Source organism: Chrysoperla carnea, chromosome 3 (assembly GCF_905475395.1).
Source record: "Chrysoperla carnea chromosome 3, inChrCarn1.1, whole genome shotgun sequence".
Lineage (NCBI taxonomy): Eukaryota > Metazoa > Arthropoda > Insecta > Neuroptera > Chrysopidae > Chrysoperla > Chrysoperla carnea.
The window spans coordinates 23656914-23680195 of NC_058339.1; the positions used below are offsets into that span (position 1 = coordinate 23656914).

General features: G+C 29.1%; 1 protein-coding gene across 1 annotated transcript in view; it reads right to left on the reverse strand.

Annotated features, from left to right (window-relative positions):
• LOC123295169 (sodium- and chloride-dependent GABA transporter ine-like) overlaps window positions 1-20726 on the reverse strand; it is a 93173-nt gene extending 72447 nt beyond the window's left edge. The window contains exon 1 of the mRNA XM_044876409.1: window positions 19494-20726. Within this exon, the coding sequence (XP_044732344.1) occupies window positions 19494-20284 (791 nt within the window). The 5' untranslated portion in view covers window positions 20285-20726. The remainder of the gene's footprint in view (window positions 1-19493) is intronic.
• Between the last annotated feature and the right edge of the window lie 2556 nt (window positions 20727-23282).

Sequence of the window (23282 nt, forward strand, 5' to 3'; positions counted from 1 at the left end):
ATGAATTACATGCACTAATTCCAAAATATATATTATTTTTAGCATTTTAAATTTGGTTTTTATTTTTGTTATTGTTTCTTTTTCAGTTTTTTTTTAATGATTATTTTTAATACGGTCATTGGACAATCCTCAAAATTTTAAAGTAAAAATATAATATTTATAATCTCTATAAACGTCACACAACGTCTGTATATTTGTCGCATTGAGCTATCTTAATTAGTCGTTCAATTATTGGGCTAACGTCTAATACAACATTTAATGAACTGGCTGGCTAATACTTTGTCCATTCGTATACAATAATAATAGGGCGACCATTTGACAAAAAACTTATTCACCTTCAAACCAATAACACTAAATAGCCCCACTTTAAACCATGTTGATTTTTTGGAATAATTTTCTGAAGCTAATACAAAAAACCGCAAGTCAATTCACCTAGCAAACAATTTTTTCGTAAGAAAAAGGTTCGCTTACTATACTAAATTAAAAATTTGTCGACAAAAGTTAAACTTCCATGGCATTTTTATACGCAAAGAATTTTATTTTTAAAACAAGCACATATTATTACGACACTGATTGCCAGGTAGCCTACAATTAAACACTTTTGGAATTCCTAGCCACCGAAAGGTGACAGACTTGCCACATCCCAAACTAACAATACAATAACTCAAAATAATTGACTGGCAAAATAATTTTTAGATTCTTTTGTCAAGTTTTCGTGACATTCATCTGTACATAGAGGTGTACAGAAAACTGTAGTGTTAATTATAATTACAGACATGTGTGTACAAGGCGTATGTATAGTAAATGTAATCTTAGATTTAAATTTTGATGTTAATATATACAGTTATTAACTACATACATGATTATTAGCATAACTGTAATGAGATAATAATATAATGTCCATACACGTGACGGTGACGGACGATTTATATGAAGAAGCACAGAGAAAAAAAAACAGTTCAAGGTTTCACGCGATGATAATCATCAATTTATTAGACTTAAGTATTTAATTTATCTAATCAATTTTACCATTATTTGTGTACATTGAACGTATGCTTCCGATGCTAATTGAAATGATTAAATCTTATTAAAGTGGGACTAAAGTTACATTGAAGGTTACGTTGACCCGACATACAAGGACGAAGTAAAGTCAAATGTAGCTTTTGTCAGCATTAAAAGCAACAACTATTTCTTAAGAAGATCCTTTCGCCGAAAATGTTAATTAAAAATATAATATTACAAAGAACATAATTTCTTTATAATATTTGTAGTAGTGAAGAAAAAATTTTTCAAAAATGTTAACATTTGTTGGCAGTCTTCCGAGAAGGTAAGACCCTACCACCTTTTCTTGAAATATACTACCAGTTAACGATCAAAAGGAGTGAAAAAAAAACTGAAAATTAGTTTTTCAAAATATTCAGGTTTCAATTTCTGCACTAAAATATATACTTTACCGTTCCTTTGATCGAAATTTATTGAGAAATAAATAATAAACAGAAAAAAAGTAAGTATTACCAGAAAAATTTGTTCTTATAAGGCAGCAGAAAACTACTTAGATTTAAGATCATATTTTTTTTACTATATAATTTTTAAAAAGTCAAATACTTATTTTAATCAATTAAGAATGTTCTTTCGCCGCTCAGAGGGCGAAATCACCAATTTAGGTGGACAAAAGTTTGAAATTTCTGAGTGCTTGAACTGTATTAATTTGTCACAAATAAATGACGTATTTAGGTTTGTACATTGTATCTACAAATATGGCCATCTTGAAATTACATATTTTATTATGATCTTCAATTATGATGTTAATACCATAACAAAGTTTATGTGAAGTTAACACTTCCAAATATACATCATCCCGTTAATGGTTTTGTTATAAACAATTTTACAAAGACCAGCATAAAGCGGACAATTGAAAAAGCGCTCATTAGTTTACAACATTGACGTCACACGACTCATAAAGTAAATAAATTCGATTTTTTTAATAACACAGGCAAATTTGATCCGATCTGATTGGAATTCTTTTTGAATCCCACTAATTTTGGGTCATTCTTTTCAGCTGTTATGTTTGTTTTTCGCTAACTATTACTTATGTGCTTAATTTCGGGACCAGGATTCCATATTCTTGAAACATATTAAAGCTAGATTAATTTTCGTCACAAATTTTTAAAATATGACCCAAATTTAGTAGGATTACATATTTGATTTATCAAAATTGGATAAAATTTGGATGTGATAGAGCAAAATTAAATTTTTTTTTATTTTGATGACGTCATAAGATTGAAAAATTCTATTTTTTGATATCACAAATCTGATCAAATGACAAATTTGATCCGATCTTATTATATACTCTTTAAGATAAAACGACACGATTATGGCGACTCTGAAACAAAAATTATACCAGCTACCTTGCCTATACTCCAAATGTCGAGTCTTAAATTTTTGAAAATACCCATTTTTTCATTTGTTATAATATTCGCATTTTCGGATGTAAACTTCACACAACTCATTATACAACATTATAAAACATTAAATACGATGAAAGAAATTGAACTAAGAAGCAATCTCCGCCTGCTTAGCACTTCCTTGGTAGATTTTACTAGTATTGTAATCGTTAGGTTATACTTATTTCTTAGTCACGCAATTTCATCGTTAGACCATCATTAGTTTTTTTTATGCTTAAATACAAACTATAGCGTAATGTATAACACAGAGATATTGTTTTTAATCAACGTTAAGAACCTTCCTTAATTTATTTGTTCGATTTGAAATTATTCTACATGCAGTATATACATCTATTATGTCAGGATTTATTCTCTCTATTTTATTAAATAATTATTTTAATTTTTGGTTCAGTAAATTTTTTGAAAACAATTATTTGCCTCAAAATTTCGAGTGAATCGTGTGTATGAAACTTGGTCGTTTGAACTGGAAAAAATATAAAAATCAGGTTAATTTAATGATTGGATGCAGAGTTTCTAAGATATCGCAATATTTTGATCGATTTTACTCCGTATCTCAAAAACTATTCGACCAGTCAACAAATGCACCCGATTTTTGTACTTTGTGGGTCAAACTTACCTTATATACTAAGTTTTATCGAAATTGGAGGTAAATAAAATTTCTCGATTTTTTGCAATTTTTTTAAGGGGACACCCCTATGAAAAAATCGAGAAAATTGACAAAAAAAATTTTGCTATGGAATTTGATGAAACTCAGTGGATGGGGTAATTTTGATCCAAAAAGTATAAAAATCGGGTTAATTTAATGATTGGATGCAGAGTTTCTGAGATATCGCAATATTTGGATCGATTTTAGTCCATATCTCAAAAACTATTCGACCAGCCAACAAATGCACCGGATTTTTGTACTTTTTGGGTCAAAATTACCTTATATACGGAGTTTTATCGAAATTGGAGATTTAAAAAAAATTTCGATTTTTTGCAATTTTTTTAAGGGATACCCCTTTAAAAAAATCGAGAAAACGCAAAAAAAAATTTTTGTTTTTGAATTTGATGAAACTCAGTGGATGGAGTCATTTTGATCCAAAAAGTATAAAAATCAGGTTAATTTAATGATAGGACCTATAGAAAGTTACAATGCCAATGTTGATTAAAGGGTTGAAAAATGGTATATAAGTTGAGCTATGCAGAACCCTCCAAACTGAGATAAAGGGTTAAAAAAATGGTATATAAGTTGAGTTATTTTCAAGCTAGTGTGAGGTCTTTAAAGCTTTCTAAGTATCTAATAATAAAAAGCATTTAATGAGAGACAAATTTGGTATTAGTGATGAAAAATCTCAGCTGTTTGTGAATTTTTTTTTTCTTTTTTTGAAGATACAGGTATCTCAATGATCTTTTAAGTAAATTTAGCCTCCATTCTACTAAATATATATTTATTTATACATTTTGAATCGGCTAATAAGTATATCAAACATATAAAAGAATTAAGACAATAATTATAAATATAAGCATTTAGAATAATTAAAAATAAATAATGATAAAAATGATAATTACTACTTGCTCTAGTTAATTCTCTAACATGTGTGTTCTGTTCTATAAAAGTGTATGTATAATTGTAAATAACTATACATGTGTATAAATGTACAGAGTATCACAAAAAGGACAAATAAGCTAAAAAGGAACTCAAAACATTAATTAAGTTTTAACACTCTGTAAGCGATACATACTACCGCAATGAAAAAACATGAATGTATTAGAAATACAATATCGTGTTTGATTTTACTGATATGTATTTCTAAGGACATGAAAGATAACGTGATATTTTCTCTTTCTCTAAACAGTAGTTGTATTAGCGAAGTAAATCTGTCAATGATACAACGAATACTATCATATAATGCTCATCCGTGTACATAGTATAGTACATAGTAATCGACATAGCACATTAGCAAATTGAACAACGTTACCGCTTGTACAATTCACTTCTGGATTAGACACAAATATTCGTCGAAGACTTTGTTTACTGGGTTTTCGTAAACTAAACAGTCAATTACATTCTATTTAGTCTCAAAGTATCTCTAATTTGTTTATTTACATGTATCTAGTTTTGCTGCCAAAATTATTTTTTATAGCAAAAATGCGAACTAAAAGTGTTCAAGAATGTCTTCTATTCAGTTTTTCCTATTCTTAACGTGTTAAATAAATTTGGATTTTTTTACAGCTTTACGTTGTTGAAAACTAAACCTTTGGAATACAATAAAAAAGCGATCGATATACAATATAAAAGTAAAATAAAGCTTGTAAAAACATCTAAACATAAAGCTATTACCCAGTTTACAAATATGTAAATATACTTACTTCTAAAATGAAAATAAACAAACATTTCTGAGACGTAAAACCAGTCATCTCTACTTGCAGAACCTCACGTCACTTCACAAAATTACGTAAAAAACGCGTGAGTAGCTTATCTTCATCAATAAGGTCTCATTTTCCCTTTATAAGAGCTTTTTGATGCGGTCGAATTCATATTTTTGAAGAAATGAAATCCCTATACATTACAAATGTGAAAGTAAGGTTGTTTGATGTTTGTTTGTTTGTAACGCTTTCACGCAAAATCTACTGAATGTATTAGAATGACATTCTATAATAATATAGCATACATTAAGTACCACATGAGCTGTAATTTACAAAGATGTAATTTTTTAAAAAAAATTTAGTCTGGCATGTCATTACGCATTCATCATTTTCAATTATGAGCATCATTTTGAACCATAAATTAAATATTTTTGTAAAAAACGTAAAAATACAATTCATGGTCATCTATTCAGATATATATACTCAATGAATTATGACTATTTTACATTTAAAAACAATTGAAAACTGTACATCCATTTTACCTGTGTAAAACAATCCCTACCCCTATTTGTTGTGTGTTATGGGGAAGGGGAAAAAGTGAAGTGAAGCCTATAACGTGGTAGTCGTTCTAGTCTTTACTTTTAAACCAAGCGAATCGGGCGTTTATCAAGCTAGTATTCACATAAAATGGCGGGATGAAGGCCTGGAAAATAATCTTATCAAAAGATACTTCCACATTAATTAAATGAATGTATATGGTATAGGTAGGTATATAGTATTTGTAACACTTTGTAAATGTACGTATGTAATAAAGTATTGATGATTATAATAATTATAAAAAGTTTAATTAAAAACAATCATTTATAATATAACAGAAGTTACCTACATTCTACATTCTAATTAAATTATTTTACCACCTGAGAGTATAAATGAGAGTATATAAACCACACATCACGAAAATATAATCGCCTTATATGTAATCAATAACACATATTGACTATAATAATGAAGTTCAACTTATTTGAATTAAAGGGACCATTGATGATGCTCAATATAGTACAGGAAAACAAATAGTTATACAGGGTGAGCCATTTTAATGAATAAAGTCTAATAGCTCGTTTTGTTAAAAACATTTTTTCGAAAAACGTTAGCTTTCGAAGAAAATGCGACTTAAAAATATGATATTAAAGTCTATCGATAACTGTAGGTCAAAGTCATGGACACAGGCAAATGTCCTCTATTGCCCTTGACAAGTTTTGCAACAACGGCATATTTTTAAGTCAAATTTCCTCCGAAAGCTGACAATTTGCCCCAATTTCTTAGTCCGCCACCAAAGTAGCAAAGAGTAACATTCATAATAAGAGTAATCACGACTAGCTAATTCTTACTGATGATGACTACTTGGTAGTCGAAAAACGTATTTATAAAATACAAAAAAATTATCTAGGAAATTGGGGCAAAAATCGAAATTTATTTCGAAATATCCTAGAGTTCTCATTTATTATCTTCGATAATATTGATACTATCTCTTTCCGTTTAGGCTCTAAATTGGCTACTAAGGAAACTTGAAGAAATACATTCAATCTGATATCAGAACTAATGTTTCCCATCAATCTGATACCCCCCCCCATCAAACTCTGCAACTTCTGTTAAAGTTATTTTTTGATTAGTTAACTGCGAAACGAGCTATTAGTCATTATAAATTAAAATGACACACCCTGTATTTATTTCATTAAAGTAATATAAATTGATAAGCAATGGAGAACAATGATTGATAGATCTATTTTTATTTATTCGAATATTTATATTCGGATAATTTACACAAGCAATCTTTATATTGAATAAAACATAATACTCTTTAAAGTTTCATTCATAAAAAATTAACGTCATGCTAAACATAATGATATCTTTCATCACTCATTTATAACGAGTGTTGCATAAAAAAACTACCTATTGGTTTAGTTCTTTCGATTAAAAAAGTAAAATAGGCGAAATTTAAACTCATGAACACTGATATTCGCAGGACATAAACATACAAAAGGATTCTGACATACAATGATCTCAAAATAACATCAAATAGTTATAAGCTAACTTTAAAATCAACGGGAACTCCAAAGTAAACTAAACGTGTTAGTAAATGTTACATAAATTATTGTGACGAAATAAACTTTAAAAAAATGCCCATAAGGTTCCCAACTAAACTGTTTTATTATATTATTACCCAAATGCGTGACACGATTGCTTATAATATTCAACCACGACACACAGAACCACTTTTCTTTTGTCCAATCAATAATCAGGATCTTGTCACCTTTTCTGTATTTAATAACAACTGTCATTGTAAAGACAATGTAATTTCAAGGAAAAGAGTGACAGTGTCCGCTACAAAACTTACTAAAGATTAAAACACAAACAAGATTTTTTCTAGTAATCAGCTGGTATAAAAAAACACTTATTCCATTTTAAGAATTATTAAAATAATAGTAGTATTACGCATATATTATACAGTCAATTTGATGAGTCAGCTCGCGAGTTATTAATAATAGCATGGCTACATTATTGACATGCAAAGAATAAAAGTATGTTTACGGAGAAAAATGGAATTCCTACATTTAAAAAAAGCTTATAATTATGTATATTTTTAGTATTCCGTAGTTTATGCATATTTATGCATACTTACATAATAAATATTCAGTAAAAAACTTGAATGTGCAAGATTACGCAAGACTATGCAAGTGCAAGAAGCAAGTCTACCACAGGACTACTAAATATCTATACTCCTAATAATATTTGTCTTGAGACGTCTAGTTATTAATGGAACAAACGTACAAACGGAACTTATTAATGTTTAAATAAGGAAACTTCATATTTCCTCCTAACTAACTTCTTGGAAATGATGGAATATAGAGTAGTTTGTAATTTTCCCTTGGCTCGTAGTCAAAAAGCTCAACAAAGCGATACAAATGAACTCTTGTGCTTTTTACTTCCCGCTGTTAATTGACATAAGTTTACAATTACTTTATTTTGGGTTCTACAATAATAAATTAAACTATACAACAAAAATCATCAGCACAAAAATTATCTTATATCATCAATCTTCTATATGTGGTATGATGAAAAACTAACAATCGTCATTTCCGGTAAACATCAACGGATATGGTCGCATATTTCGTTTAAGAATTTTGAAATTTACTATTTTAACGTTCACTGAACTATCCTAATAGTATAAATATGTAAAATGAACCTACATTCTTTGTATATTTTACCTATAATAGGAGAAGGTAAAGTACCTAGATAACAGAGAGTCGTAAGGTATAAATATATCTTAAAATTTTGGACTTCAGGGAAAGTCAATGAATCTTCATAAAAACTGTGCGAATGCACTGTTTAAATCTAACTCAAAGAAGTTAAAAACAAAAATGTTTGCGATCTTGTCTAGGAAGTGGAGCCACTCCTTCTCAGCGATGGAAAATTTTATATTGAAAATGACAACGGGAATTGATAAAGAAAAGAATTCTTAGCAAAAAGTGTCAGTGAAACATATTTCGAAAAGTCAATATTATCCGAATTACTGCCGTTTGAAATTCGGAGTATTTAACGTCAAATAATAGAAAAATTTGACGTTTTTTGAAAAAAAGTATATCGTATACTTTTTAAAGTACCATGAAAAACCTTGAAAATGACAAAAGTGTCAAGTCTTTTGCATAAAAAATGACGGAGTTAGCAGTTTTGGATAAATATTTTTTGAAATATTGCAATTTAGTTTAACAACATTAACATTGAGAACCAGTCTTTAGCCTACCTACATTGTAATAAAATAGTAAAATACCCTCATTTCAATACAAATGCTGTTCATTAAAATCAATAACTCGCTAGAAACACAAAATGATTCGAGATACATTTGACTCAGGATACTACATCGTACCCTAATAATTATAATATTATAGTCATACTAATGACATTTCATCTTATGCAATAAAAAACGTAACACCTACCGCCCACTTTGCTCATTCAATTCTGTGAATTTATTTCAACCAAAATATTAATATATTACACACAAACCATACAATTTATTGAAGGTCTTTTAAATTTAAAGTGATTTGGTCACTAACAGTTGGTTGATGTTGTTGAATGTTATAATACTATTATAGTGATCCTTGCTTGACCTTACAAATTAAAGCGGTCACATTATATCGGGTGTCCTCCCTCATGCTAAGGAGTCAAATATTCTTTGGTTTGGAAGTTTAAACATCAAGTTTGTATTACTAAAGTCAGCATAATTTTGGCAACTCATTTAAACAATGTTAGACATTAAAATAGCCTTCACCATCTTGCTCTTATCTTATCCTCCTTCCAAAACACTGGAAATGGGAATGGGGAATTGAGTGTACACCAAAATAATGAAAAATGCTAATTTTTTCATGAAAATATTAACAATTTTGCTCTTTGTAAAATATCAACAAGTTGGCTCTTTTTGTCAATTTGTAATAGGCTGAGTTTAAAGTTAAGTTATTTTAAAAAAGGTGAGCCAGCATCCTGTATCAATGAGTAAAAAAATTCAAATCGATATTCCTATAAATGACGAAAATATGAGGATGTCTTCATATTAAACGCGACACACTGTATATATTTTTATAAATTATAACTCAAGTGTTATTCTGACGTATGATCTGTATTATTGTAAAGTTTCATTCAAATCCATTCAGTAATTTTTTCGTGAAAAACTAACAAACTTACTTTCACATTTATAATATATAGGGATAGCGATTACTTACTTACTCTCTTAGTTTCCTCAAACTACATGATTTTTCTCAAGTCATCAAATTTGACGTACATAAGAATTTGATGCTTGACAGTTCTCCATTTTGCTTTGCTGTAGTTGTTTAAAAAAAATTACTGCTTACTTCTTACTTAAATTATTCTTACATAAAAATTCGATATTTTAATTAATGAAATTTAATTTCCCAAATTGATCTTCAGGAAAATTATTATCAAATCTAAGTTTTGCTATCTAAAACATTCATTTCAATGTTAAGTTTAAAATTCAAGCTATTGTTACACCTTGTATATATATAGGTAATACCTATACAGCTATTTAAGAGAAAGATATCCGTAAATCAACTAAATCATTGCAGACTAGATTTTTGCAATCTTTATGTGGGTTTTATATTGCAAAATATACAGTTTGAAATTTCTAAGAAATTTAGTAATCAAGTTCTAAGAAAACAAAAATGATATAGTCTGACATTTGACAAGTTTAACAACCATCCGTTGATAATCTTATATCTACTAGCATAATAAATTATATATTTATTTATATTTTACCTTGATTAAATTCTAAGACGGTTGTTGTTAGCTTAATCGGCAATCAATATAATCCATGACCTTGATCATGAATAGATTGACGATAAAATATGAGATCTATCTTAAAATAAACTTGGCTAAAAATACTACGTATTACATATACATTTATTCTTATAATCGTAAAAAACTTGAAATTCTTCGTAGGTCATTTACATTCTTTTATTTGACAAGATTGGTAATGGCATAGCTTTCAATTTTGCAATTTTATTTGAAAGAAATTAACCCAAATTCATTAAATTTGCAATTTTGTCGAAAGTTCCGTAGTATCGAAATGATTCAACAAAAAAGCGATCGAAAGTTACTTGTTACTTGATGCAAATCTGGTTTTAAGTTTTTGATGGTATTTAAAATGGCATGCCAAACCTGCTGTTACGTGCAACGTGTTATAGGAAAATATTTGTCATGCTTATTAGTTTTCCAAATTAATCTAAAGAAAATTAGCCTTGTTACATAATTAATCAAACCTCTAAAAACACTCTTATATCTATCTAATAAGTGTAAAATCATAAAATTAATTTGTGATATTACCTACACTTATATCCATTTGTGGAAAACTGTTTTTTCCACACGTTTTCCTAGATGCTTGTACTAAAAGGACTATAATGTATTTTATACTCCCTTTAGTATGAGCAGTCCTTTTAGTATAAAAAATTGTATTCACTTAACACCAGAACTACAATATCTAGACAGTATTTCTGGCGTCAATGCCCAATATTATGTATGTTAAATACATGCTAAACTACAATTTCTGTATTAACCCTTAAACCCTACCCGGGGGTCCAGCAAACCCCAGAGGATGAATATTTCTAAATATTATTGCAATAATTGAACGCACTTTTATGTCACTCGAGTCTAATCTCTAGTGACGTCGGCGGCCATCTTGTCATTAGTCGAGCGTCAGCGCTTTCACTTTTTTGACGGATTTATTGCAATTTATGGGTTTGTCAGACCCCAGGGTAGTAATAACGCAATATAAAGTTTGCCTTTTCACAAGAACTTACGCTTTTGTCTTACTGTCCACCAAAATCCAAAAAGAAAAAAATTGTCACCATGTTGTCAACTATGCATCCAACAGCAGATCCTGATGCAACGATTCAATTACCAGAGATGATAGAGTATTATAATAAGAGTAAAGGCGGAGTTGATTTGATGGATCAGCTATGCCACAAGTACAGCGTGTCCAGGAGATCAAAAAGGTGGCCAATGGCTATTTTTTATGGCCTTCTGAATATAGTAGGTGTGAATTCATATGTCTTGCTAAAAATGGCCACGAAAAGAGCTACAAAAAGACGTCATTTCTTGAAAAAACTTGCCTTAGATCTGATCACCCCTCAAATGGAAGAACGCTTTACATGGCCCTTTTTGCCCATGAATCTTCAAGTTCTCCTAGGTGGAATCTTGCAAAAGAAGCGGCCATTGCAAGAACCAAGTTCTGCTCCCACTGCTAAGAAAAGATGTGCCATGTGCCCAAGGGGTAAGGACCGGAAAACCAAGGTCACCTGTGGCATGTGCCGAAAACCTCTTTGCGGTGAACATACTGAGGCTATGTGCCAAGAATGTGTTACCAAAAACAATTAATTTTTTTTTTTTGTATTGTTAAATAAGCGTTCATAATATTAAATAGTAATTGTAATTGAATTGTAGTTTTATTTTGTAAGTATAAATTTTTATTTATTGGGGTCCTTAAAACCCCTGGGTAGTAATAGTGTTTCTCCAGGAATGGGTAGGGTTTAAGGGTTAATGAAACACAAATGAAAACGTAAAAATCTTCGACTACATGCTATCATCAAGTATTGACTTAGGTACTGTTCGGGGTGTAATCTTGTCATACTTTATGCAGTCGGGGTTTTTTGATTTTTCAATTTTATTTTTTTATAATTACAATTTATACGTGCACAAAGAATATTAAAATCTTGCTATATTATTTATTACATCGTTATTTTAATTGTATTTTCTAAAGCCTCTTTGAAGTTATCGTTTATAAGTACACTCTTTAAATCAAATACAACCACAAATTATAATTATAAAATAATTTTATATTTAAAATATTAGTTAAAATGTAATTTAAACGAAAGTAGTTTTATTACAATATTTATAATAATATTTATAAAGAAAGTAAATGTCGATTAATTTAGCACCCCCACCAACGACTTCATGTTCTTTTTTTAAAATAGTCCGGCTGTTGGGGCAAGTTCGGGGAATGTTCATTTTCAAAAATGAAATTCAATTAATTATTCTATATAAAAAAGTCATTAAGAACAAACAACATAAAACAATATTTGTTTAAATAAAAAATAATTAACAATATATTTATTCTATTACCATTGGAAACATTTACGCTTCATTTAACTTTTGTGTCTAAAAAAATTTCTATGAGGGACGTGATATTTTATTAATATAATTATCTCTATTAAGAGAAAAATTAATCGTAAAAATTACCAAGAAACACCCATTATGGTGAGCTACTAATATACCGTATACGCGAAAATCAAATGGTCGAGCGAGCAAGACAACAAGAGAACTAGAAAAACGAAACTTCCGTCATTTGGCAGCGTAATTCAGATTTGGAGGTAACAGTCCTGAGGTTAACGATTTCAATCTTGTGTTTTATGATATATGCCTGGAATAGTAAAGGCAGTGGCTAAGCAAATTATAATTATAGTGGCTCAGGAAATTAATTGGGTCGGGCGGGCATGACGACACAAGAGAAATTGTGTTTTTGCAAATTTGGCAACGTAGTTCGGCTTTGTAGATAACAATCCTGAGGTTATCGCTTTCAATCTTAAGCTTAATGGAATACACGAAGGCATTGGTTAAGTCGTCAACATAATAAATCAGTGCTGTTTTTTTTTTTATTTTAAAGAAAATCACTGGCCTATTCCTGCTAAAATCAATGTCATTTAGAATACATGATCAAGCTGGAATCAATCAACAATACTTTAATTTCTTATATTGTAATGAATTATTATACAGAAATGTTCGATTTACATCTAGACATATAAATATCACGAGTATGACAGAGTACATGCGTTAAGCAATGCATCTAAGTAAGAGGTATTATAGGTGTTATATAAAATTGGAAAAGTGACTTGTATCGTGGCTTATCTGTTATACTTTATCTATTCAACTAAGAAACTCCCACTCACCAAGCGTCTTACAACTATCTCAACGCATATCGAAGCTTCAACACATGTATATAATACCTCTCACTTAAATGCATTGCTTAACGCATGTATTCTGTCATACTCGTGATATTTATATGCCTAGATGTAAATCGAACATTCTGTATATAAATATATGTATAGCCGACTTAATCGTGGTTCCATACTGTCCTGTCGATGGCCACCACTTTCTAAAATTTACCCAGGGGTCTGGCGAAAATGTATACCAAATGTCATCGCTTAACCATGAAGTACAAAGTTTCTAGAAAAAATATTCGTTTAAACGGACTATAATGAATTAAGTTTATCTTATTTTTCCTTCTTTTTTTTAATACCTACATTTTTAATTTTTTGTAAGTTTTATAAGTGTCATAATAAAACTTTGTAAATAAAAACTTTTTTTAACATTTATTCACAATCAATCTTATCTTTCCCTTGTACATATGTTTTCATACACAATATGTCAATAATAATTAATTAGCTTGAAAACAAACAAAAAATTAATTCTTAAACTTAACATTTCTATGAAATCATTTGCATAAGAAATGTTAAAACTGGTAGACAGTAGTTAGTTACATCGCATCGTAGGATATATAAAATGATGCGAACGCCACATAGCCTCTGTATAAAGTCAATTTCACATTTTTTTAGTATACTTACACCAGATTTTTATAGTAACATCTCATAGATAGTCATATCTCCTCAAATTGATATAAATATTTTATGTTGGTAACTAGGATTTGAATTTGAGGGTGGAAAAGTGAAAATCAAATATTCAAGATGGGGCTATTACTTTTGCCTTTCTCTGATTACAATTTTCAAATTACTTGACCTTTCATATTAGAAAATAAGGTGCAACATATTTCAATTACTTTCTTACTACCGAAATTGAATTTAGCGAACTTAAAACACCTTGCGAGCGTTCACAAAGCATGTTTGTGTTTAAAAAATAAAAAGTCATTAAATTAGGTTGATTTCTTCTGAATGTTTTTCTCGTGAAACCATATCTCATACATCCAAATCCGCTTATTTGTTCATCGATACACCACGAATAAAAATTGTTCTGTTCTATTGATAATCAATCTCTGATACAAAGTTATTAGCATTATTATACATAAAAAGAAATCGGAGGGGAAATACATTCCCCCAGACTTTTTTTAAGAATCTTGAATTTCATAAAAGCAGGTGGAAATTGGATGCAAAGTGGCAAATAGATCCATCGTTACCTATCCGTCAATGTTTGGCGATGAAGCCTTATCGAAAAAATTTCGCTATCATTTTCAGAGATTTATGCATCGCGCTGATTGGACTTACGAGATCAATTCTTGGGGAAAATGGCAGATAGAACTTTATCTCTGACTGGTATTCGAAGCTGGAAGCAGTCATCTAGAATTTTACCTTTTTAGACCATTGACGCCTATAAAAATTTTCCCGTTTTAAAACTTTTACCAACATACAGAGGAAAATAACATTAATATAAAATAAAATTATTGCACGTGTCAAATTTTTAAACATAAAACATATAAAATAAGATATATTTTCTTTCTTAGATAAAATCACCAATAAAATGTTGTTGTGCTTACAATTAATTACAAACAACTACTCCCACGGCACAAACACCTTTCAAAAGGTTGGTTTGTTCTGTTTATTTCCTCTTTCCATATGTGTACAAATTTTTAACAATTATTAACAATTGAGAGTAACACCGAAGAAAACGTTAATACTGAATCATTAAATACAATATTAATCGTTATAATTTGGGATTTCTTATTTTGCTCGGAAAATTTCCAGTGAAATATTAAAAAGATTTCCAAAATTATTATTCCCGATTTTAAAGATTTTTTCAAAGGGTTACCCCTTAAAAAATTGCAAAAAAACGAAACAATTTTTATCTCCAATTTTGATAAAACTCAATATATAAGGTAATTTTATAACATACATTGATCTATATTTTTCTATAAAGTTATTAACATGCAGTTCCCATATAGGGGATGAATTTCCAAAAATCCCTTCTTAGTACTCACTTACGTTACTTAAGGAACGTTTGTACAAAATTTCAGGCTTCTAGACTCAACAGTTTCAACTGTGCGTTGATCGATCAGTCAGCTTCCATTCTTATATATATAGATATAATATATTATTTTTTAAAATGTTTTTGTAGCTATTTTTATCGTGATCATTCATTATTCTATGGAAATAAGTATTATGGCTTTTTCACTAGTATTACGGGAAAAAAGACGTTTGGCGCCAATTTCCTTTTAATTAATTATTCATTCTATTATGGTAATATAAATGATTAATTATTATTGCTATATCAATAAATAGTATCTAGTACACGTTCTTTATACCTTAAAGAATTTAAACTTGACTTAAGGCAATTGAATTACCAAAGGATTTTTCTGATTACCGCAATCAAGAAAATTTTCTGAGGAAAAAAGGTTCAATTCTTTATTATTTTTAAGACCTACAAGACCTACATGTTCCAAACGAAAATTATAATAATAACAATTAACCGTTTTCCGTCAGAATTGAAAATTGTTTTTCCGTTTTCCGTCAGTATTGAGAAACTTATTATATTGCTTTACGTTTTCCTTATGACAGGAATTCCGTATTCCGTGTTTTCCCAACAGAGTCGTATAAAAGTGATACTTGAACTCCAAATAAGTTCTTCGACAAAAAAATAATTTTCTTTACGCTTATCGATTTTAGAAATGCGAAATAAGGGAAAATAAACCAAAAAAAAATATAGATTTATCTTTTTGTAAAAAGATAGAAAATTCGTGTGTACATTATGGTCGGACAGAATGTCGCTACATGAAATTTGTAAATTGTAAATTTAATGAGTATAAAATCTCTAAATATTTTTAATTTGCTATCAAATTAACCATCATCATCATACTTATTTCTTATAAAAAAGTTGATTACCTCATTGACGTCATTAATTAAATTTACAATATAAATACAAGTGATACCCACAGAACATATTGTAACCATAATAAATGTAGTTTCTCACGTTTTGGCTATAAATTTAATGTGTTCATAAACAAGCTATTCACTATAGACAATATTGAAAAAATGCAGGTATTATAAAAATTTTAATAGCAAATACTGTTTAAATTTCTCCAAATCGCATATAACAGGGATGGCCAAACTTTTAAACTACTTATTTGGTAAAATTATTTCTGCAGGAACCTATGTTTTTTAGGAATGTACTTATTTACAAATTGGGGTTTTTTTTTAACCTACTTCAAACAAAAAAGGAGGAGGTAATCAATTCGACTGTATTCTTTTATGTGTGTTACCTCAGAACTTTCGACTGGGTGAACCGATTTTGATGATTCTTTATCTATTTGAAAGCTGGTGCTTCCCGTGTGGTCCCATTTCATTTTGGTCCAGTTCTGGCATTCATGAGAAAACCATAAAAGTCTTAAGTTTGCACGACAAGAGGACGAATAACTACTTCAGATTCACTTAAAATCCCAAAGGAAAAAAAGTTTTATCAAAAAGAAAACCGACTTCAAACCAAAACAAATTAATATGCACTAAAAAGTAAAAAAATAACGATAATATAATGTAGTTAGAATTATTGTTATTTTTGGAGTCGATGTCAGCCAAGCTAATGTAGCAAACTGTTCTGTCAGAGTTGTTTCCTTGGCTAACACCGACGCCAAAAATAACAATAATTTTAACTACATTATATTATCGATATTTTTTTACTTTTTTGTGCATATTAATTTGTTTTGTTACAGTTTTTCTTTTGACGTCGGTTTTCTTTTTGTTAAAAGTTTTTTTTTTATTTACGTTTTTATTCATAAACATTGGTGCGAAGTTTAATTCTTTAAATCTCAGAGTAAGATTACGGCCCATTAATTATTACCCATTACGGCTTCATTATTTTTGTTGACCTTAAATAATGATATATTTGACTTCAATGAATTTTTTTTCGTATATATGCATCTCTAAATCAAAAATATCATTTTTTACACAAGGTATTTAAACTTTTTATTCAAGAACAGTAGAAAGTATCGTCCAAAAGAAAAAATACATAATTTTCAAAATATTTTATTATACAAATATCTACGTACATTTGATTCGCATGAATTGAATTGATGCCATTTCTTAAAAAATTTATAAATAAAAACCAGTTCATTATTTAGGTTAATAACATTGATTTTTATTGTAATTTTAATGAAGGTTTGTAATTTAATTTTGGTAAGATAATTAGTTACGCATATATGCGTACAATTTATTCATTTAATTAAGTAAGTAGTACTTTCTCATATTCAATAAAAAATTATAATTGAAATGAATAATTTCATCAATTGTATTGGAATACATCTTCTCCACTATATGAAACGCAAAACCTATGTTAATTTAAAAAGAAAACTTCTTTAATCTTTATTTTCGATCTTTGCCCATAGAAATATTAAAAGAAAAAATATTCATTTGGTATTATGTTGCTTTTTGTGTAAAGAAACAAGAAACATTACTAATTTGATTAATATTCGATAATGTATAGAAATGTAAGTATATCTTCTTCGAGAGTAGTTTAATATAAATAATGCTCTCATATTGTCTAGCTCAACAAAGTACGAAAAGTGTGCGAACTGAAGAAATATTATCAAAAAAAATCCATTTTTGCTGGGAAAATCCACAAAAAGATCCAGTCAATTACTTAATATATTCAAAATTTTAAAAATTTATATACAGGTAAATTTGGAAATTTGATTACATCATTACCATCGATGAAATGGAAAAAAGATATTATTAATAGGAATAGAACAAAAACCCTACGGGACTATAAAGAAAACCTAGGCCCAACAATCACTGAAACCATAAAACTTCGGTTTCGACGATGTGGGGTCTTGGAAAATCTACGTTCGAAGATATTGAAGCAAGTTTGTCTAAATAGTATGACAAAAGTGACAGGCATGAACACCGAAAATTCCGCTCTTATAAAAGTTGAAATTGTTTCAAAACGAAGTATTAACGCAAATAGTGAATTTTAAAACAGGACAACAAATATCTTTTTCTTAAGATTATTTTGGATAAATCTTGTAGATAATAAATCTGGCTAATTCGTTTGAAACACTACAACTTCAAGCATTTGACTGCCTCCCCTCACACAAAGGTTATTATTACCATTCATGGGTAATTAAATCTTTGTCTACAAAAATTATAGTTTGCCTAAGTATATGTATGCAAAAATCCATGTAATGTCAGTTTCTTTTCTTATACATTTTATCGATTGACCATTATATTTTTTTAAACAGGCGGATGAAATATGTTTAAGCCCTAAAACATAGCATATAGGAGTAAATAAATGTTTTAAGCACGAAATCAGAGTCAATTTGCGACAAATTTTCGAACCCTTCAATATATGTTTCTCTTTATATCGACACAAATTAATGATACCTCCCTCAACCTCAAGCAATGCTTCTGTCAGTGGAATCAAGTAACGTAGTAAAACTCTTTAAATCAATTTAAGATCCACAAATATAATTCAAAGCATTTCTTAATATTCTATTAATGAAAAAATAGTGATAGAAATATTTTATATTTCGAGGAAGTCCCTTAAATATTATTTAAAAAAAGGCGCGGCAAAACTTTCAAAGTTAGAAATAGTATTACCTACGTATGTGATTAAATTATATCTTTAGATATCATGGAAACACTTCATACTGACAAGATAATAAGGATTTTGTATTAAAAGATAGGAGAGGATTAAATTCTTTGTGAAGACCACTGAGTGCTCACATACTACTTAGGTAGGGTAAATGGGTATAGATTGAAAAAGCTATATAAAAGCTTTAACTATATTAATTTAATCTTATTGATTTACAATTAAATAAACGCTTAAATTCTAAGATCTAAAATATAGGCCGTAAGCCGATATCGAAGTAACTCTTTCGAAATGTGCAACTTTCTACTATTTTTTCGTACTAATTTGCTTTTCGTTTAACATATAGGTACGACAGGCAAAAACGAAAGTTGAAAAACTATTTTCTATTATCACAACAGTCAATTCAAATTTTCTCTATTACCAGCTTACCTTTACTAATCTTCTAAAAGAGAAGCAAACTGATTCATAGAATTTTCTCTTCATTATAGAAATTTTAGGAAATAACATTAAATTTAAGTAATATCTACTTACGTTGGAGGATTAATAATATTCATAAGTTCCGATGGTGAGGTTGGTACTTTACGTATGACCATACGTTTACCATCTGTTGAACCAACACCAATTGATGCTAATGAGCGTATTGACGCAGCATCCGAAAATGCTGGCCGTATTTGACTTGCCGTATCTGAATAAACAAATGACCCAGTTCGTACAAATGTACCAACATTCGTTGGTCGATTACCAATTGGATGTTCATCAACGGATTTAATTGATCTCATACTGTTATTCATAAAATTCTTATACGGTGGTGATTGCCGATTGACCGGTAACATACCAGGTAATTCTATTGCACCAATTGGTATTCGTACTGAACTACGTCCCGATGATGTCGATGCCGTTTCGTCACCTTTATTATTACAACGATTATTTTGTTGTATTTCACTATTATCCAATTTTTTATATTTTAAATTATTATTTTCATGAGCATTATTGTTTAAACTACTAACACTAACACCACTATCACAGCTAGTTAATTTTCTATTTAAATTTGTATTCGAATTACGAATTGTTACTGATGATTTTTGATTTTTACCATTACCATCCTGATGAATATCTTCTTTATGATTAACTTGATCATTATTATCATCATCTATGACTTCATCATCACCTTCCTCTTCGATTGTTTTATTTTTTAATGCATTAAAATGTAAAGAGTTGATCCCTTTTAATTTTTGAGACACCTTGCTTGTATTATTTATGGTGTTACTATTCATTATAGTAGGGGAACTCTCAATAATTGGTACATCCATTTTGACGACCATGAATTTTTATTAAGGAATTAAGTTTTGAATCATAATAATATCACATAAAACATAATTATTCACTTAAAAATTAAATACATTAATTGACGGAAGACGCGATCTATACTGTTGGTTGCTTTCAATGATAATAAATGTGTAAATTATCACTAATTCGCACAAACAAATAAATAAATAAACAAACACTAAACACACAACCACTTAAAAAAAAAAAGTAATATTAGATTAGTGAAGACCAATTATTTGGATAATCTAATATCTGTAATGTTACCGGTGAAAACATAATATTCTTTAACACGTTTTAATCTCTTAGTCCATCCGACTTTTTAAAAAGAAGCAAAATATAAAAAAATTAATAATTGTTGAACGGATATGTGGTTTGTTGATTATACTTAAAAAAAATAAAACAATGTATAAATTCAACACTACTCAGCGAGGTTCACGGCGCAAACATCAACTGACAGTTGATGATAACATTAAAAACGACGTGTTGAGTCCGCGGTCCCCCTCTTAAATTCGCGGATCTGTTATAAATACTACATAATAATAAATTTATTATATATTAAACATTTAAGTACGTAGGTATTTTTAAAATAACTTAACCAGTTTTTATTTGAAAAAAAAAATGAGTAAAAAAAAAATTACTATTTAATATTATATATATTCTTTGTTATCTGATCACAGGTATACAATAATAACATATACTTCTTTTCTTAGTTAGTCTAGCGCGGTAAGTCAGACAAGTCAGTTGTATGGCTGTATAACATTATTCGCGCCAACAAAAATATATATAGACACTTGACGATCTCGTCTGAAATATTATTGCTGTTTTAATTTTTTTTTTTTTTTTAAGTTATCTAGCTGTATAATTAACTAAATACAAAAAAATATGTTTTAAAACAGTCGAATGACTTCTATACATATGTAAAAATCCAACTACTTCGAAAGGAGAGTAGACCAAGGCCATTTCTACTGAATTCCTGGATGACAGTGATGCGTAGAAGAGCATTAAAGCGAATGATCTGGCAAGGTTAAACGTGGATAAGGAAGCTACTGAACAGCCCAAAACTAAGGCTCGAAATAATAATTACTGAAACGCAGAAAAAATGACTGAAATAATCACAGGAAATTTTGTAGAAGGGATGAACTTCAAAAAGTGTAAAATTACACACTGTAATAACTGAAGGGAGTGCAACAAGCAGGAATAGATAACATTACCCAATATGACACTGCTCAGCATTGGAAAACACTGGTCTTTACAAAACACGCTCAATCGCAATAGGGCACAGTTTTTTAGTAGAATCAGAGGGAGCAAGTGAGATAAAGTTTAATAAGGTAATGCTTTGCTCCAGGCTGGAAATACTTTAAGACAGAGGATGAATGAATAACGGATATGTATAGGTGCGTAAGAATAAGTGCGTTACCAAACCGAAAGAGCGGTTCCCTGACCAGTCCCTATTATATAGAGACGCAAGACTCGATAAGAATTTTCCAATTTTTATTTTATTATACAAGTATAGATATAGCCAGCTTTTGTTCCGGGATCACAATTTTTGTCCTGGAAGGGACAGTTCTAAAACTTTAAGCCTAAAAATTAACCAGTTAAATTTATAGACACTCCAGGTCCAGGTTGGAACAGCTGTTCCTCCTACCTTATCCTCGGTATGGTGAAGTATTTTGCGTTTTGTTCAGAAAGCAAATCTTAAGGTTCCCATTAAGACATTTTTTTAGTTTGTATGTATATAGAGGTATAAAAAAACGTAACTTTTGAATTGTTTATTGTTAAATAAATTATTTTAATTTTTCTAAAGTTTTATCTTATAATTTATGTGTCTAAGTACCTACTATAATAATTGATATTTAGTTTTAGATGGTGCTGTTTCATACTTATGCCAGACCTACCTTTATTACAAAAGTCAAAGTTTAATAGTGCCAACGGCACACACTAAGGTCAAATTTTACTAAATTAATTTATTTAATTTTAAGATAATTATTTTTAATTACAAATATAAACTATTGTTGTAAATATAAATGTTACAATTAAATCATTTTTTATACAATCTTTACAATTGCCTAAAATTTAATATTATTTAAAATAATAAATATGAAAAGTAGTATCATTCCCCGCTCCTTCATTAAGAACAACCTTTTTTAATTTCGCTTCTATGACAAAAGAAAAGAGTGCGGTCGTGGGACCTTCGTTTCCACTCCAAAAGTAGGTACTCGACTTCGAGAATCCGAATACATTAACTTTAGATTTTAAACCAAGAAAACAATATAATTTTTACCTATGACTTTTCTGATTTCGAATTTATGTTAGCGTGCAAATAAATCAAGTTCGCAGAACGAAACCTTTTTTTAAGATGGCTTCTGAAATAATTTTTATTTTTAACTGAACGTGCTACTTCATAAGAAATTGAACTATTATGTCAATACTGGCAATAAAAAAATACATTTTCCAGTTCCAATTCATTGGTCATATCAGAACATAAATTTAAGACGACAAAATTCAGCTGATCGTTTAACAACATATTCACAACTACTCTAATAAATAATGTGACTGAAAACATACACAATACAATTATATTGTTGTCCTTTAAATAAATATACTAACTTAAAATATACATCAATGAATAACAAGTTGCCTATACCACAAAATTGTTTATTATAAAATGTAATTATTGAGAATTTTTACACTTTCTGATAATATACCACAATATATGTGTTTTCTTAGCGGCAAAAACTTACTTAAGATAAAGATAAAGATAATATTTTAAACCATCGAAATAATTATTCTTATTAAACAATATTCTTAAGAAACAATACTTTGAAAAGAATCGAAAAAGTGCAAAGAACCGTTTTTTTGCAGAAAAAAAAAACGACAGAAAAAGCATTTTAATAAAAAAAAACAAAAATAGGAGGTTGTAACACTAGAAAAAACGAAAAAAAATGAGACTTTCGAAAAAACGCATTTTTCGTCATTTATTTTCTCGGCTTATAT